We start from the raw sequence: 18,144 nt of genomic DNA, 5'->3' as shown, positions 1-18,144 counted from the left end.
AAGTGTCATGATATGAATGCATCACAGTGTCATGATGTGAATTGGTGGCGTTTGGTGCTTTCGGACAGCCATGGACCCCCGCGTGAGTAACGCTTGTGCAGAGGCGCAGTTGAGCCAGCTGTCAGTGCTGCACACACACGTTCACTCACTCAGACTGATGGAGACTTCAGGTCTGACCGCGCGTGAAGCGCCGCAGGTAAGACTCTGGGACGCGCTTTTTTGAAAGCATACTGAATCTCTCTACTCGATCGTCAGTATTTCTGTTTTTTTTCTCTCCGTGCATCAAAATGCCATGTTATTATTTAAGAACAAACAGCAACGCAGTGCGATTCAATCTTCCTCACTATGGTTGATGTTATTCTGTGCGTCAAGACGCGATAAACTAGCCTATAACACGTTTTGGCTTCAGGTGAAAACGCAGAGAAATGTAGGATAAATAGGTTTTGTCAATTTCATAATGGGTTAAAAAATAAACTTTACGCGCCCAGAAGTGGTGAACAAAAAGAAATGGATCATTAGGTTATGAGGACTAAAGTACCTGCAGGACTTTGACCTGTTTACGACACACTAAACGAAAGCACTTAACTCAGGAGTTTGGTGGCTAATAACGCGCAATAATTAATCTTAATGCTGTCATCGAAACTGTGTCTCTCCTGGGAACGAGAGAACATTGAGGAGGAGATGCCTCACGCCTAAATGTTCTCCTTGGATGGGCTTATCTTTCTCTTTAGGATCTAATGGCACATTTCAGATTGTTGAGAGGAGACATTAAGGTAATGTGTTGGTGAGCTCAGATCCACTCTTTTTGTGTCTTATCAAGATTATATTTCAACACTAGATAGGCTACATATTATTGTAACTGCTGACATACTCTGTGAATTTGTCTTTTTTGGTGCTCTATAAATTCCTGGTACAGACTGTGAAAATATCAAAGTTCATTTTGTCATCATTCTAGCCGAAGGATGTTTGATGCTATGTGTGTTATGAAAGACAGACATGTTTTCTTTATATTTTAATACTGATTTGTACAATTTTGTACTATGGATTGGGGATTTGATATTTGTGATTCTGAGATAAATATATATTTTTACTATCTACTAGAACTCTAACAAAGACTTCAGGCATCAGATATCGTTTAAAACATCTGTTTTCTCTGTCTCGCCTTCACAATTTTCTCCTTGCCTCTTCTGTCAGTCAATATGTCACGGTGTTCTTCCATCCTTCTCCTTCCTTTATCTCAGTGCTTGTCTTTTTGCACTGCGCCTCTAGCTTGTTTGGTTCCCATGGCTCCCAGTGAGTCTTTTTGGAGAAAATGTCATATTTTTTATCGTAAACTCATCACTCATTTTCGGCTCCTCAAAGGCTCAATTTGAAGGTTTCTCCTTGCCTCTTCTGTCAGTCAATATGTCACGGTGTTCTTCCATCCTTCTCCTTCCTTTATCTCAGTGCTTGTCTTTTTGCACTGCGCCTCTAGCTTGTTTGGTTCCCATGGCTCCCAGTGAGTCTTTTTGGAGAAAATGTCATATTTTTTATCGTAAACTCATCACTCATTTTCGGCTCCTCAAAGGCTCAATTTGAAGGTTTTATCATTTCCATTCAAATCAGCATCATTACATGCATCTTCATCTCTCTGTTTCTTCAATGAGTCTCCATGGTGCTCTAGGAAGGCAACAGTCGATGACCTAATTATATTGTCATGGCAATGGCATTAAAAGTGTCTGCTGATTCATCGAAAGACTATAAATGCATTCATTTTTTAGTTTATCCGATCATTTTTAAAAAAGAGCAATATCGACCATACTAATTTTTGAAGTCAAAATATTTTTGTTTATGTTATAGAGTAGACAATCAACATATGACCAATGAAATGACAAATATTACACCCTCAGTATAATAAAAAATAAGAATAATAGAGTATGTTTGGTTTCTTTTATTGTTATTAACAACATGTCAAATGCTATCCCTGTTCTCAATATGTAAACTGTGCAAATAATTATTTCTTATCTCATTAACATTAAGCTTTAATCATTTAGCAGACTTATTATTGTTGACTAATGTTTGCTCCGGCGGGCTTCGTGTTAACTTGAGCTGCAAGTTGATCACAGTGTCCGTGAATTGAACTTGATCTTGAGCCCGATCAGTCTGACTCATAAACAAATTGTTCAGTCAGATTTTTTTTATTGATTCAATTGGTTAATTGAATAGACCCAGAACTAGTCTTTCACTTGGTTTCAGAAAATGTGGAATATAGCGCACAGTTTGCACTGACTACTTGAGATGCATCAAGATTCTACATCTCCTTTTGTGTCTCAGAGAAAAATAATAGCATGCAGGTTTGGAACAACTTCATGGTGAGTAAATAATGACAACATTTTTATTTTTGGGTGACCTATCCCGCTACACTAATGTGGACTACTGGCCTACTTAGGAGAGTTGGGAATTACTTCTGTGACCATCAACAATACAAGAAACCATGGAAACTGTAGATCAAACAAAAGATGGGCTGAAATACATTTTTAATACTCTGCACACCTAATTAGATTTTCCCTTTACAGACATGCAAAGGCGAATGAATGACTCCCGCTCCATCTTGACATTTAAGTGCCCGCTTCAAATGCTGGTGTATTCCCTTTGTAAGCCCAGTCTACTCTTAAGGTCACTTTGTAGAACGGTACAAGGGAATACTCTGCACAGAGCATGTGAACAGTCTGCCATTTAGCCTCGGTCTATTGGGATTAGCCACCGTCTGCATATCCCATTGCAGTTCATGAGCACGACACTATTGTACTGTAAACGTATTGGCCTGCTATGAATGAGAAAGGTTAGTTAGAGATTCACGGCTGGGCTTCCGGTAATGTTTATGTTGTTTAAATATGTATTCATACAATGTGTTTACAATAACTAAACACGCTGAATTATAAACTGGTGAATTTAGAGTTGAATTTGGCTGCTGATAGAGACAGAAGAAAAGGGAGCCCGAGATGAAAGAACCAGAGACCTAAAAACAGGAGGCTTTGCCACCTCTGTTACCTTGACAACCTGCTTCCGACTCTGATATATAGACCAATGCAAGTCATTATAGTTTATGTCTGTGCTTATGTCTGGAAGTAAAACTATAATTAAGACCTATCAATGATGTGTACTGTTCATACAGTATATTAAAGAAATTTTAAGAGAATTGGAAATATGTGAGTCAGGTTGCAAATGGCTTACTAAATAATGTCTTAAAATGTAGAAATGCAGAAAGGTTTGAGAGTTTAGGGATATATATATACAGAATATATCATTAGCTTTCTATAAAAACAATAGAACCCATTGGGGTTACAGTTTATTTCAAGGGGTTGTTGTTACAGTGTAATTACACAAGCAAGTACTGAGTAATATTAATTAACTACTACAGGGTTAGAGTTTGATTTATGGTTAGTTGCTTGTAATTATGCAAAATTTATAGTTATAACTATAGAAGGTACATGCAGCAAGTGTAACTACTAGGGGTTTAATGGTACATAATCAGTACCATAAGTTTTTGGTACAGCAGGAGGGAAAAACTAAACAAAATTGCATTTTAATACTTTAAGCAGTGGTTTACTGAACAAATTGCTCTTTCTTTAAATAAATTCAATTATAATAAAAATGTTCTTAGGGATAAAAATCTACCTCAGCTTCTGCTCTAAACTAGGGAGTTCTTTACATTACTATAAGGTTACAATTAACAACAGAGCCCAAACTTAAATTCAATTACTATTTACTTTTTAATAATCAACACTCAACTTAAACAATTGTATGCAAACGTGTAAATTGCACATAATGTAGTTTTTGTTACAAACTTGTCTCATAACAGATTTATTTATTAAACGTACATTAAATAATCACTGGCATGTAAAGTAAAATATAATGAGTATATAGTCTTAATATTTAGTGAAATGCTCTTCTCTAGACTTCATTTCTCCAGCAAACTAATGAGCTGTGGACACTGATGACTTGCCTGAGGTAAATGAACTACAAGACATTTAGTTTAAAAGCTGTTTTACTGACGTCTTTCCGCAATCGAAACACTGATTGAGCGATAACGTGACACATGAGATGTTCATTCATGTTTATTTTACGTTAAAACTAGTAGTAAAGAGGAAGAGATGAAATCGCTCACTCGCACTCCGTGCTGCCGTTTTAACTGAGGCGTTTATACAGCGATCTGTCTCACCACATCAACGGCATCATAATGGTATTTATTGTTTGAATGTCCTGAAAATGTTTTTTAATGAATTGATCGGAACACATGCATACCAAACCGAAAGGCCCGTTACCCGTACCGAAAATTTTCGTTAAGAATACGAGTACCATTGCTACATATTAAAATAAAATGTTACTGTCAGTGGAAAATGCCTAGATGTGTGTGTGTGTGTGTGTGCATGTGCGCGCGCGCGCATGGGCCAACATCCAATGGTTTTATTTATATTATTAGCCAGTAGCTCAGCCAGGAGTATTTGATGGCTTAATTTTAAAAAAGAATCGAGTGCCAAAATCTTAATTAACTTCTCAATTCCATGCATACCATGCAGGCTTAATTAAACAGCTTTTAGAAATGGAAAACATTATTATGATTTTGTAATGTTATTATATTGCCTGTGGAATGCTGTTGGATGATTTATAATATTACACAATTAAATGTGTATTACTTGCCCTTTCAAAGTGTAATATAAGTCTTAGAAATAAAGATCAACAAGGCTAAGGTCAATAGAAAAGATGATGCTAGAAGATTAAAATAACTCTATTAAATATGACTGAAGGGAACATTTATTGATTTTTATAACTGGATTGGTCTGTAATCAGACATGACAGTAGATACTGCCTTGTCTTTTCTGAGTATTGATTGAAATGTTTTCTTATATCTCCACAGTGTGTTGTCAGAATTACTAAAACATGGTGCTGGAAAGGTTGTTACCTGGAAGGAAGGAGTCTATGATCAACACCATCTAACTGCATAGGAGGTGTAACAATGCCAGACTCCGCCCTCTCTCCACCAGTTCCACCAATCACTGCTCTGAACTGTTCCTTGGACATATCGAATTGCTCCTTCGCTAACCTCACAATCGCATATGGCGATGAATGCTACGGCAGCCACTCGTTGTTTGTTGTGATGGCCATTGCCTACAGTGCTGTGGTACTTTTGGGTGTCGTCGGCAACCTGGCTCTCATCCTCGTCATCGCACGGCAGCGGGAACTTCACAACGTCACGAACGTCCTAATCGCAAACCTCTCTGTTTCGGACCTGCTGATGTCCCTGGTGTGTCTGCCGTTCACCTTCATCTACACCTTCATGGACCACTGGGTGTTCGGCGCAGTCATGTGTAAACTCAACAGCCTGGTCCAGTGCTGCTCCGTCTCGGTGTCCATCTTTTCCTTGGTTTTGATCGCCATTGAGAGACACCAGCTCATCCTACACCCTCGCGGATGGAGGCCAAACCTGAACCACGCCTGTCTGGGCATCAGCCTCACTTGGGCCCTGGCCGCCCTCACTGCCACACCCTTTCTGTTGTTCTCCAGGGTGACAGACGCCCCGCTGAAGCAGCTGCCCTCAGTGTTTCAGGAGCAGTACAGGGGAAAGGTGGTGTGTGTGGAGGAGTGGCCCTCCAGAGAAATCAAGCTCACCTACACCACTGGCATGCTGGTGCTGCAGTACATCACTCCTCTCATCTTCATCTTCATCTGTTACTTGAAGGTAAGACCAGAGAGACGAGTAAGAAGAGATGGTGGCATACTGTAAAAGAATAAGGGCCAGATTTACTAAACAGGGCAAATTAGCATTAGAGCGCAGTTCCATAAAAGCACAGATGGGAGGGGAAAATTTAGTTTTACTAACAATGCGCACAGTAAAGAACACAGACGCAGCCAGATCATTTCCAAAATGTCCAGCACAATCTACCAAGAGCAGCACAAATTACCGTCTGCTTCAAGACATGCTTTTTTTGGGCGTTAAATATTGGCGCAAATACCAGTAATTTGACGTGCAAACGTTAGTAAATCGTGTTACGTGATTCATTTTAATACTCTCCTCCCATAAATTATCTGTCTGAAAGGGAAATTCCTACAAATGCTTATTCAATAAGGTCAGATGCAAAAATAACTGTGTCCACACCTTTTCAGCGCTAGTTCTTTAGTAAATCCTGACAGTACTGTTTTAACACCAAAAGACGGTTTGCGTTGACGCAAGCTGTTCGTAAATCTGGCCCAATATGTGTAGGTCTATGTCATGTATGAGTCATGTATACCTATATTTTTACATATACAGTAGTACCATTCAAAAGTTTGAGGTCAGTTAGATTGTTTTTTTTCTTAAGAAATTAATACTTTCATTCAGCAGCGATACATTAAATTGTTGAAAAGTGACTGTACACATTTATACATTGTTAAAAAAATATTTTAAATAAATGCTGTTTGTTTGAATTTTCTGTTCTGAATCCTGAAAGTAATGGTTTTCCCAAACATATTAAGTAGCACAACTGTTTTCCAAATTGGTAATAGTATTAAATGTTAATTAAAAATCTATATATTGGAATAATTTCTAAAGGATCATGTGACACTGAAGACTGGCGTAATGGCTGCTGAAAATTCAGCTTTAACATCACATGAATACAGCAATCTGTCTATCTATTGTGTTCATGTTGAATTGCACAATACTTTTGCTGCTATTGAGGAAGGACACTGGTAAGGTTAGAGGACAGGTTTGGTGGTTTGGTTAGGTTTAAGGGGTAAAGGAAGGGTAAATGGTATAATTATAGATGTGATTACAGAAATGAATTACAGGTGTAATTACAGGGGAGTGCAATGTGTAATATAAGTATAATGTAATAACATGCATGTACACAATAAGTGCACTGTAGGGCTGATGTGAGAGAGAGAGATTTATACAGAGAATATTTCAGTTCAATGAAATGAAATAATTCAAATTGTGTCATTATGTACTCTCAAAACTCGCATGCATTCACACAAAGACAAACAAATATACAGAACATCTATATATAGATCTTTTCCAAGTCATTTTTCACTGTTCACTAATCAGATATGCCACCTATGACGCATTCTGGACGTCAGTATCATCAGACGTCACTGGTCCTTCAGTGTCTCTTAACAAAATGTCATGATGTAGAACCCTTGACATCATCATAGGAATCATAGGCATAATATGATTTGAGAGCTGCTGTGGAGATCAACATTGTCAGGAAATAATTTACTTAAATTATGGCCTGTTCCTCACAAAGAGCTATTATATGACTTCAGAAGGGTTGGCATATAGTGCATGAATCATTCAGACCACTTTAATAATGTGCCTTTGTCTTTTTTTGAGCTTAAAGTCTGTGGTCGCTATTATGAACAGTTGCTTTATGGAAAAGATCAATATTACAATTCTCTGAAAATAAACATACAGGTTTACAATGTCACAAGGGTGAGTAATGACAGAAATTTCATAAAGTCTCTGTTTGTTTGTTTGTTTGTGTTTAATCTCATTGCTGTCTCTGTGAGAACAAATGAAGCCATTTTAGTATTATAAAAGTTTCATATGTTATTTATCTTTCCTATGGGTTTACTTTAGAATACTAACTGAAGTTGAAAAGTAGATTTTCCCTTTAAGTTTTTTTTTCTTGAACACTAAACAGACATTAATACAATTTCCCACGACACTGAATAATGTATCATTTTTTTGGGGTGCTAGAGGAACACTCATTTCTCACCGTTATTTAGAAGACACTCTGTGGGCTGTGGGGAGCCCAATTTATTCCATATTCTTATGTCAGTCTGAACAGAACAGAACAAATCCCTCCTACAACACCCTGACTGCTGTATCACAGTCTAGTCCACGTCTCTTGTGAAGACTATGGTATTCAAGCATATGTACTGTACATGTTTGTTGCTCTTTTCCTGTCCCTGGAGAGTTCAGCTTATGTCTGTCCAGGGACGTTAGGGGTGGGTGAGACGTCACTGAGAACTTTGCAGTTTGACATTTATTCAGGCTTATCTAAGTGGGTTTGGTACTTATTTGTAAATGTTATGCTGGCATACTTGATAGATTTCAATTTAATAGTCAGTGGTTATCCGTCAGAAGAGGCGCAAGACGCTCAAACTCCCCAAATCTTTGTCAAGTAAAGTGATAAATTAACTGTTTTTATCAGTCTCTTAGTAATGTGCATAATTCAGATGTGTGGAATGTGTAAAAATGTATTTTGAGTTTTTCTTTCATGTAGCCTATAGGCCTGGGGTTTTCAAACTTTTTTGATGCCACCCAAATATGATGAATGTGATCATGTAAGGGACCCCCGTAGTAAAATACATATTATATGATATTATTCAGGCATGTTTTTTTTAATTAAATAGTTAGCTTTTATATGGTCGTTTTACTAAGGCTAATTATAAAATATTATCTGGAAAATATTTATTTTAAGTTGAGTTTGTCTACTATTACAATAATGCTAGATGTATAAACACTATAAAATATACCATTAAACACAAGGGCAGTCAATACAATAAAATAAGGTAGATTAATTGTATGATTTCCAAAAGCAGACTGAAATCAAATTTGGTAAATGTGTTAAATAATTTTGTTTTAAGGATATTTTAATCCTGCCAGCCCTAAAATACTTTTTGTAAATCCAATTTGTATCGATTTTTCGACTGACTTTTAGGCATCCTCTTGCACGGCGTACTTCCGCCATGGTAAATGATGCGTTATAGATTTCAGTAACAAGACACTTTATAAAGCCCTAAGCAAAAAAAGCACAAGTCAGTCAGTGTTTGACCTAGTAACTGTGATGTGAACGGCTGACTTGGAATTCAACTCAGCGTGAGATTCTGTAAGTCTGACTTTTTACTCTTTTGTACTCTGTTTACCGTTATCTAATTTGGGGAGTCAGTTGAAGCTTCATTATTTGATCATATTTATAAAGCTAATTTAGTTGAATTAATGGACGTGTTTTCATCCAGACTGATTGTCCTCTATGGAAAGATAACAAGTTGAGGCTGGTCTTAAAGTCAACTAAAAGGAAAAACGGACTTATTTACTATTTAGATTCATGCTCTTGTTGTAAGCGATTCATCAGCGCATATTATTTACAAAAGAAAAGTGGTTGTCTTAAATCAAAATGAAATAACTCGATTCTGTTAACACCCACGTTTCATCATCCAGTCAAATCCCAAATGGATAAAGCCAACACCTTCTCGTCATATATCCAGTTTAACTCTCAAATATTGATAGTTACAGAAGTAAAATAGAAATTCATGTCGACTTTTTAGGAGTAGAGACAAGTTACAGATACAAAACTAGTTGAATATTATAGCAGTCTCACAAATACAATCATAAACACACACACAAACAAAAGGGCATGTCTCTTCCGTTCTGCTGTATTGTATAAAGATTATTACTGAGATTTTTCTGTCCTAGAATCCAGTATAGCTCTGACTGAACATGACCAGCAGCCAACATGACCTGCCACATCAGCTCATTGCCAACATAAACCCAGTACTGCTGCAGGTTTTGAAAGAAAAGCGAGAGAGGGTGGGATTGGTCAGAGAATGGCAGAATGAATTCGTAAGAGGGAGACTGTGCAAAAACGGATCATTTAAAAATTCAAAGACCCCCAAGATCACAAGGATGAGTCATAATGGCTCATCCGCAAAGGGTACAAAAATAGAAGTAATAATAATAAAGAAACCGAAAGATATGCTGCAATACAAAGGATTCAAAACTTTATGATGTGTAAAGAACGGCGTAAATGGAAAGAAAGATTAATGTGACAAGCTCCCGGTTCTCAGTAATGGGTTTAATATGGAGATTATTATGCTAATAGAGTTGTAAAAATTAAAATGCGTGTGTGGGGTGACAGAATGAGCATTCTGCCGTCATTATGACGATGGCTCACTGTTCAGATTGTCAAGTGCTGTTGAGCGTTTGTTGGTGTTCAAGTGAAATGACCGAGTTTTGTCAAGGATGCTTGTCACTTTTACACCCAATTAACCACGGGCGGTTAGTTCAAAAATGGAACAGCACTTACACCCACATGCACACATATCCCAATTTGTCTCATTCTTTCTCTTCCTCTCTTCCTCACTTGTGTTTTTTCCATCTCTGCCGCTGTCATTTTAAAATGATGCTTTTTTGTGGTTTGGACCAAGTTGCATCACAGAAAAGCAAAAGCACTTTTCACACTCTTGATAGTTTATTTAATTTGTTGAGCAGTGTGGACACAGACATTTTTGTCATTTTTATGAAAGCCATGAAAACCCACTTCTGAAATTATGTATTTTGTTTGATAACATGCTGTGATTGAAACGATGGTTATGGAAATCACATATCGGTGTCTCATTTGTCTCATTTCAAGGCCAATTTTGTAGCTAGCTTTTCCTAAATGCACAATAATTAATTTTTTCACCCGCTTTGCTTATTTGCTAAATCTTAAAATGAAGCACGAAAGATATCCACAAGTGATATACATTAATCATGTTTCATATTTCATATCAATCACCTTATATAAAAAAAAATAGTACCGACTTCTTATGACGTGGTAAAATAATGTCAAAAAACTTTATTTTTGTAGTAATTGGATTTTTTTTTACACTGTCATGCTTTATGATTGGATTGAGAGACAATAAATCATATTTTTTACATAGAATTTTCATAGTTTAGGATTAAAACAAGGGTAAAACAATGAAATCTATGCAAATATAAATGGAGTCATTGTAAAATTGTTTCCAAAACCTTTATATAACAAAAAGAAAAGTGTTACCTCTTAATAATGGCAAATAAATGTGCTCAGATTTTCACGTTATTTAAATCAGACTTATTTGACATCATAATTATTTCAAATTCACCACAATATTTAAAATATGCTATTCACTGACAGCATTGTTAGTAGATTTTGATTTATTTTGTAACGTGATCTCAGCCAGCCAATTAATCACTCTGGCCAATATCTTGGTCTATCACTACCACAGAGTATGACTAAAGCATTTATATTCAGTTGGATCCTTAGGTGCTACTGTCATCCAACCATCCCACGGTCCAATAATTCAGAATGTGACGCCAACAAAGATTCTGGCTGTCCGGTCAGGGCAGCAACTGTCGGATTGCATCAGATCAGTCTCTCTCTCTCTCTCTGTATGAGCCAACGACTTTGAGTCCTAATGACTGAGGGACTTTTTTTGTTCAGCTGTCAGTAAAATCGACCTAGAATCACGTTTAATCAGCCCACTTAACAAAGCCAGCTTTCCATGGAAATAATTTGGATATGGAGTCAAACCTACAAATTACATACCATACTGTATACAAATTCACTGTTTCAGTCTGGCTAATGCTGGCTTTCATATTTGAGCTGAAGTAAATAATAAGTTATGAACACATGCATCTCAGTCTGCGTATTCATTCTCTCTCTCTCTCTGCCTCTGGGTTTTGTGTCATGCTGTTATTTTAGGTCACAGGACTCTGTGCCAGCGCTGCCATTCATCAAATAAAGAGAGAGAATGAAAAACGGAGGAAAAGATAAAGAGGAGAGAAAAGAAGGCTGAAGTCAGTTGTGCTTGCAAGACTCTGATCTGTGTGCGTCTAATGAACTAATGATTAATTCATTCATCTTGTGCTAATAAGGCATGCAAATGCACATGCACTGGGTGGAGCTTGTACAGATGTTCTGTTCTAAGTGGACAGACTGTTTTTCCATCATTAGGAAAGAAAGACAAGGCTTTTGAGAATGGCATACCTGCTCTGTCCCATAGCTATCCAAACTCACACAACTAAAAATTAATTCCACTGCGCAAATTATTACATTGTTTTTTATTTATTGGAAATTTTGAGGAAAATGTTGAAATGTGGTTCATCTTGTGCTATCTAAATTGCCTTTTGGAGCCAAATAAGCTATTGCAAAGGCTAACATTATATGGCATATTTAATGTTGTTATCAGAATTCTATAATGATCTTATAAAAAAAAAAAAACTTGGTTACTTGCTTTAACAATTTCTGTTTGTGAGTGACTATTTTACTTGTGTGTTTCCTGGAAATGTTTGAAAAACTTGTAACAATGTGAATATATCTGTTATTTTAGTATTATTTAAATAATATTTTATATTAATATTTGAAATTACCTTTTTGTGTTTAATATTTACTAAATTATTTAACTAAATTTTTTCAATGAATTAAATCTTTAATTTATTGTTATTTTAGTTCTAGATTTTGTCATTTTAGTGGAATCTTTTTATTTCAGTTAATGTCCAAGGCAACATTTATTTATTTATAAGCATTCAAGTAATTGTTAACTATGGCTAGATCTAAATAGATTATTTTTGGTCTAGCCCCCATGAATGCTTAAATATATATGGGGTTTAGACCAACAACAACAAAAAAACAACAACAAATCTTTCTAGCACAGGACCCCTGAATGTATGCAATGGTTTAATGGTTTGTACGTGGTGCTGGATGCTCAAAAATATGATATATTATTATTTGAAAATATCACAATGCAATTAAATATTTGTAATTTAAATGTTGCTTGAATAAAAATATTTAGTTAGAATTAAATGTTTTTGAATGGTCGTCAATGGGGAAAGATGTTCTTTATAGAACAATGTCCTCTGGAACACAACTCTTAAAATCTTCTAACAACAAGAGTTCTCGTAATTACTCAAACGTAACTCTGCTAGCTGCACACCATTTGTCAAACACCATTTTCTCATGAACAAACTCACTTTACAAGGTTTGACTAGTAATTTTCTGATGGTTTCTGAATTTCTGGCGATAAGCTTCAGGTACTAATTCGTACGCTCTCAAAACAGCAGCTTTAACGGTATCATAGTTCAAACTTTGCTCAATAGGTAAGGCTGTACACACTTCCTGAGCTTTACCCACTAATTTACATTGTAACAGCAACGACCACAACTCTTTTGGCCAGCGTAATGCAGCTGCTATACGCTCGAAAGTGACGAAATAAGAGTCTACCTCCATCTCTCTAAAAGGAGGAACAAGTGTAATGTATTTACTCACATCAAAGCTGGTCACAGACTCACCAACAGAAGAGGAGGTAATGGGTGGCAGACTTTGACCCGGTACAGATGAAACCTTTACATTCACTGGTGAACGAGGAGATGGAGGTCTAGATCTAGGCATAGGCACAGGCATGTTAGATGGCGCTTTGGCTTGTAGTTCCAAACTACGTAATTTAAATTTATTATCAGCCTCTAACTCCAGAGTCTGATAATTAAGAAGCTGTGCATCATAATCCTGTTCCTTTAACTGCAGACCCAACTCCTTTAATTGAATAGCTAGCATAGGATCAAAACGAGGATGACTAGGATCTATACTAGGAAAAGACAAGGTATCCCCATCTACCGCGGTTTCAGCACTCTTCCCCGCGAACCCTTCTACAGACTCATCCGGCAAAATTCCAGCCTCTACCAATTTGTTATACAACTTCTCCTTAACAACTTGTTTTGGCCCCAAGGATATTAAAGAAATCTGCAATCAGCTTTTACTCCGTGGTAGGAAACAGCGTAAATGATGTTAAAGTGTAATTCCAATATCTACCAGCAAGAGCCAAGTCCATGCTAAGCAGCAATAACTTGACCTTTTGGGTCGGGCCCCTGCCTCCCAGCCCATCTTTTCATTTTACCTGTCTTCTCTTTGTTGTTCGAGTAGAACAAGAGAAATTTCCATGCATTTACTTTGATTTGTTTTTGGCAAGTTCAGTGTGCTTACCGAGGCACTTTAACATTCTGTGACAACACAGTGACGTTGTAATGCCATTATTTAACTTGCAATGCTGTGTTTGTGGTCCTTAAAGAGTGTTCTGTTTGTATTCTGTCTGTCAGTTTGTGTTGACTCAATAATATAAAAGACACAGAGCCTGAAAACACACATACACTCACACAAAGACCATCATCTGAAATGTCAGAGCAGCTTTTCCCTCACTGTGTTTTTAATGATGGTTTGCCCTCAGGTCAGCTATAGTTTATGAGCTTCGGTGAGCGTGTCATAGGGTTATGTACTGTGGTTGTTGGTGGAGGGAGTTGATTTTAGACTGCAAATCTAATTAAAGTATATAGTAAATGTGTATTCATATAATCTTTTTGATGAAGATCACATTAAAATCCACTTGGAAGCTTTGGACCATTATTTTTATGAATTTTTCAAGGGCCTTTTATGTATAAATTTTACTTTTGTCCAAGACCCAGATTTTATAACCCAGATGTCATAAACTCATAAATTATAAATTCAGTTACAAGAGAATTCATCATAATAAATATTGTTTAAAACTGTATAAAAATCAAACTAACATAAACCATTTCAATATTTCATGTGTGAACCTTTTTAAACTTCAATTTAAAAATAAAATATGTCTCAAACATTCATTATAGATGCATATAATTCTACTTACAATAAAATAATACATACAATTTTAAAATAATTAAAAATCAAACTAACATAAACCATTTCAATATTTCATGTGTGAAACTTTTTAAACTTCAATTTAAAAATAAAATATGTCTCAAACATTCATTATAGATGCATATAATTCTACTTACAATAAAATAATACATACAATTTTAAAATAATAAAAAATAAAATCTCTCTCTCTGATATTAGCCTCAGCAAAACAAAAGATTTGTTTTATTCCAAAAATGTGGTGGAAATTGTCATTACTTTCAGAAAAAGTAAAAGAAATGGCAGAATTTCTCTATATATTGATATATAGTGATATATATTTGCTGCTGGACATTGGAAAAATTATATAAATAATTTTCTAAATGTCCAGAGGAAAATTTCTTCATAATTAAAAAAACACCCTTATATGAAATATGAATAAATGATTGCTTATCTGTCTCCCTCTTCTCTTCCAGTCAGATCTACTCTATCTCTATGTATCTCCAGCGCCATAATCACATGATAATATTTTTTTTAATAAGCTACTCTTAATTCACATTATACACAGGCAAACAAAAATGAAATGTCTCAGTAGTTTAATGCAATGTTCATCTGCATTGATACATAATGCAACTGAACAAAATGTTACTTTGCTATTTCTAATTTAGTATGGATATTAGTTTCCTCTTGAATATTATATGTGATATGTGTGAGGTGCAATTGCCTACTGACAGCTTTTCAGTATATTTTTGAGATTTATTCCTTTATAATTAAAAGAACAAATCTCAATGTAATGGCAATTTGTTTTATGTTCACTGTGGTCAAGTTTTAGTTTTTAGACCATTTGAAATTGTAGGAGCGAAAATAATGATAATTTTCTAAATGTCCACTAGGCCAAAAGTGTTCATACTGTAATTGAAGAAACTCTCTGATATATGAGATATGAATAAATAATTGTTTATCTGTCCCCCACTTCTCTTCCACTCAGATCTACACACGTCTGCAGCGGCGTAATAACATGATGGACAGAATGCGTGAAAACAAATACCGTAGCAGTGAGACTAAACGGATAAACATCATGCTCTTTTCCATTGTCGTGGCATTTGCGGTTTGCTGGCTCCCGTTGAACGTCTTTAACGCTGTCATCGACTGGAACCACGAAGTGGCTATGAACTGTACCCACAATCTCCTGTTCTCGCTGTGTCACTTGACTGCGATGTGCTCGGTCTGCATAAACCCAGTGTTCTACGGGTTCCTAAACCGCAACTTCCAGCGTGACCTCCGGGCCTTCCGACTCTGCAAGATTGTGTCAGCACGGGAGAATGAATATGACATGGTTGCAATGTCGACTATTCACACGGATGTGTCCAAGATGTCACTGAAAATTAGTAGCCTAGATCTCTAGTGCAGTTTTGTAAATGATACTCGTGTCTTTGTTCTGAAAAAATGCATCTCTTTAGATTTAGTTCAAAAGTGTGCATTTACAATAAGAGTGATGGTTAGTTAACATAACGACTGATGTCAGGACTATTGCTGCAACTATTTTCCAAGCTCTGTCTGTATTATAGTATACTCGTAACATTGTACATACAAAATCAAGCAAGGATGCTGAATACATTTCTTGCAAACATCCTGTGTCCCGCATCAGTGAGGCCTCATTGGGACCGAGTCTACGTCTGAAGACATAACAGAAATTGTATGAGGTTCAGGCCAATGGACTGAGCTTTGATCACTAAGATGAAATCTTCTTGCTGCGTGTTTGACTTAGAGCGAAGAAAGCAAAAGTGAAAATTAATGCAAAGCCCAAGAGGTCCCAAATTCAAAGATGGATTTAAATGTATAATGAATGTCAGATGTGACTTTTAAGAGAAACTCCGAACTGTTTCTGTGCTGGATTAATTTTTTCGAGTTCTGAGTGTTGAAACCAAAACTAAATTGATTTTCTTCTTAGTTATTCCTTTGACAAACCAAGCCTGCAGGAAGTAAAAGCCTGTTTTTAAGAGGCATTCAGATGGACAGCAATTTGCAGGAACAAAGTGACCTGACATTGTTCATTTTCAAAGAGACTTTGCGATTTCTGATGTCTCGAGTGACAGCGACTGTTGGCGATGTGACAAAGCTGTGCAGAGCGGCACGGCAACCTCCAGCCATTTAAATGCTGACGGTGTGAACAAGGCTGTTGTGCTATTGCTCACAGTGGTTTATTTTAAACCAGGGTGTCCAGTCCTGCTCCTGGAAGGCCAATGTCCTGTAGAGTTTAGATCCATACCATAATTAAAACACTCCAGAATTGAGGTCTTTAGACAGGATTGGGTTACCCTTCTTTAAACAGTTTTTTGTTTGTTCCATTTTGTTACTTTCAATCCATATTACACGCAAACAAACAAATAGGAATGTGTCAGTATAGTTTAATTAATGTACATCTTCAGTGATGCATAATGATTGTAACTGATGCTTTGCTATTTCTAATTTGATATTAATGACCTCTATTACGTTATGTGTGATATACTATTGCTTGACAGATTTTCAGTATATTTTTTTGATTTATTCCTGCATTATTAAGAAAAAAATGTTTCGCCAGTGTAATGCCTTCACCACTTGTTTTATGATCACTGTGGTCATTGAAGTTTTAGTTTTTAGACTACCATTAAAAGTGTAGTAGCAAAAGTATTTTTTGATAATTACCCTCAGAAATTACAGAATGATAAATAGAAGGCCATTGAAGTGGTTATCAAGCTCCTCTGTTGCTGAGCAGACTATCATGTGCTGTTGTTGGGATTTTGCCAACGTCAGTGATTGATCCGTTCTAAATTACCACAACAACAGAATCACAAAAAGATCAACCCAGTACAAAAGAGTACCAGATTTCAAAGCAATGCAGTTATAGAGATTTGCTATGACATGATTATGTTTGTGCTTGGTAGGTCACTGTGCTTTTTGTGTACAGAATGTTCCATATACTGTATACATAATAACTGATTCATTTGCTGAAGATATTTTTTAATCTTTTTGGATTTCAGATTTCTATTTTTCCATGTTTGTTTATTTTTTCAAAAAGCCCATTGCATGTTCTAAATATACAGTAGAGTACAATACTGAAAACACATTTCAAACAATATATCCTGATATTAATTATTTTATACCGTTTATTTCACTTGTTAGGTAGTTGCCATCAATATGACAGTTGCTGGTGCAAACAAGTGAGCAAAAATGCATCTCTTAGCATTTCATATTTACTTTCAGTGGTAGAGAAAGCTCTTTAACTTCCCACAAGAGCTTAGCGACACAGGGCCAGAATTGGAGCAACAAAAATATCACAACACAAGCAAAACACATTTGACAGATTTATTTATTTATTTATTTTGAAGTGTAAGTGAGCGCTGATGCTCTTGCCACCATTATAGGGAATCAAGGGGGAATAGTGTGCTGGGAAAATAACAAGCAAAATAATTAAATAGGTAGTTGCCATCAATATGACAGTTGCTGGTGCAAACAAGTGAGCAAAAATGCATCTCTTAGCATTTCATATTTACTTTCAGTGGTAGAGAAAGCTCTTTAACTTCCCACAAGAGCTTAGCGACACAGGGCCAGAATTGGAGCAACAAAAATATCACAACACAAGCAAAACACATTTGACAGATTTATTTATTTATTTATTTTGAAGTGTAAGTGAGCGCTGATGCTCTTGCCACCATCATAGGGAATCAAGGGGGAATAGTGTGCTGGGAAAATAACAAGCAAAATA

The 18,144-nt window shown here is 36.2% G+C and overlaps 1 protein-coding gene across 1 annotated transcript; it reads left to right on the top strand.

The window, feature by feature from the left end:
- Positions 1-138: 138 nt before the first annotated feature.
- On the top strand, positions 139-15,804 carry LOC107548312 (neuropeptide Y receptor type 1-like). The gene is made up of 3 exons (XM_016228943.1): positions 139-196; positions 4,898-5,719; positions 15,388-15,804. The coding sequence occupies exons 2-3, from the start codon at positions 4,997-4,999 to the stop codon at positions 15,802-15,804; spliced, it is 1,140 nt and encodes a 379-aa protein (XP_016084429.1). The 5' UTR covers positions 139-196; positions 4,898-4,996.
- Positions 15,805-18,144: the final 2,340 nt, after the last annotated feature.

This window comes from Sinocyclocheilus grahami, unplaced genomic scaffold (genome assembly GCF_001515645.1).
Source record: "Sinocyclocheilus grahami isolate Dianchi unplaced genomic scaffold, SAMN03320097.WGS_v1.1 scaffold346.1, whole genome shotgun sequence".
NCBI classification, from domain to species: Eukaryota; Metazoa; Chordata; class Actinopteri; order Cypriniformes; family Cyprinidae; genus Sinocyclocheilus; species Sinocyclocheilus grahami.
This window is presented reverse-complemented; position numbering and strand designations above follow the sequence as displayed.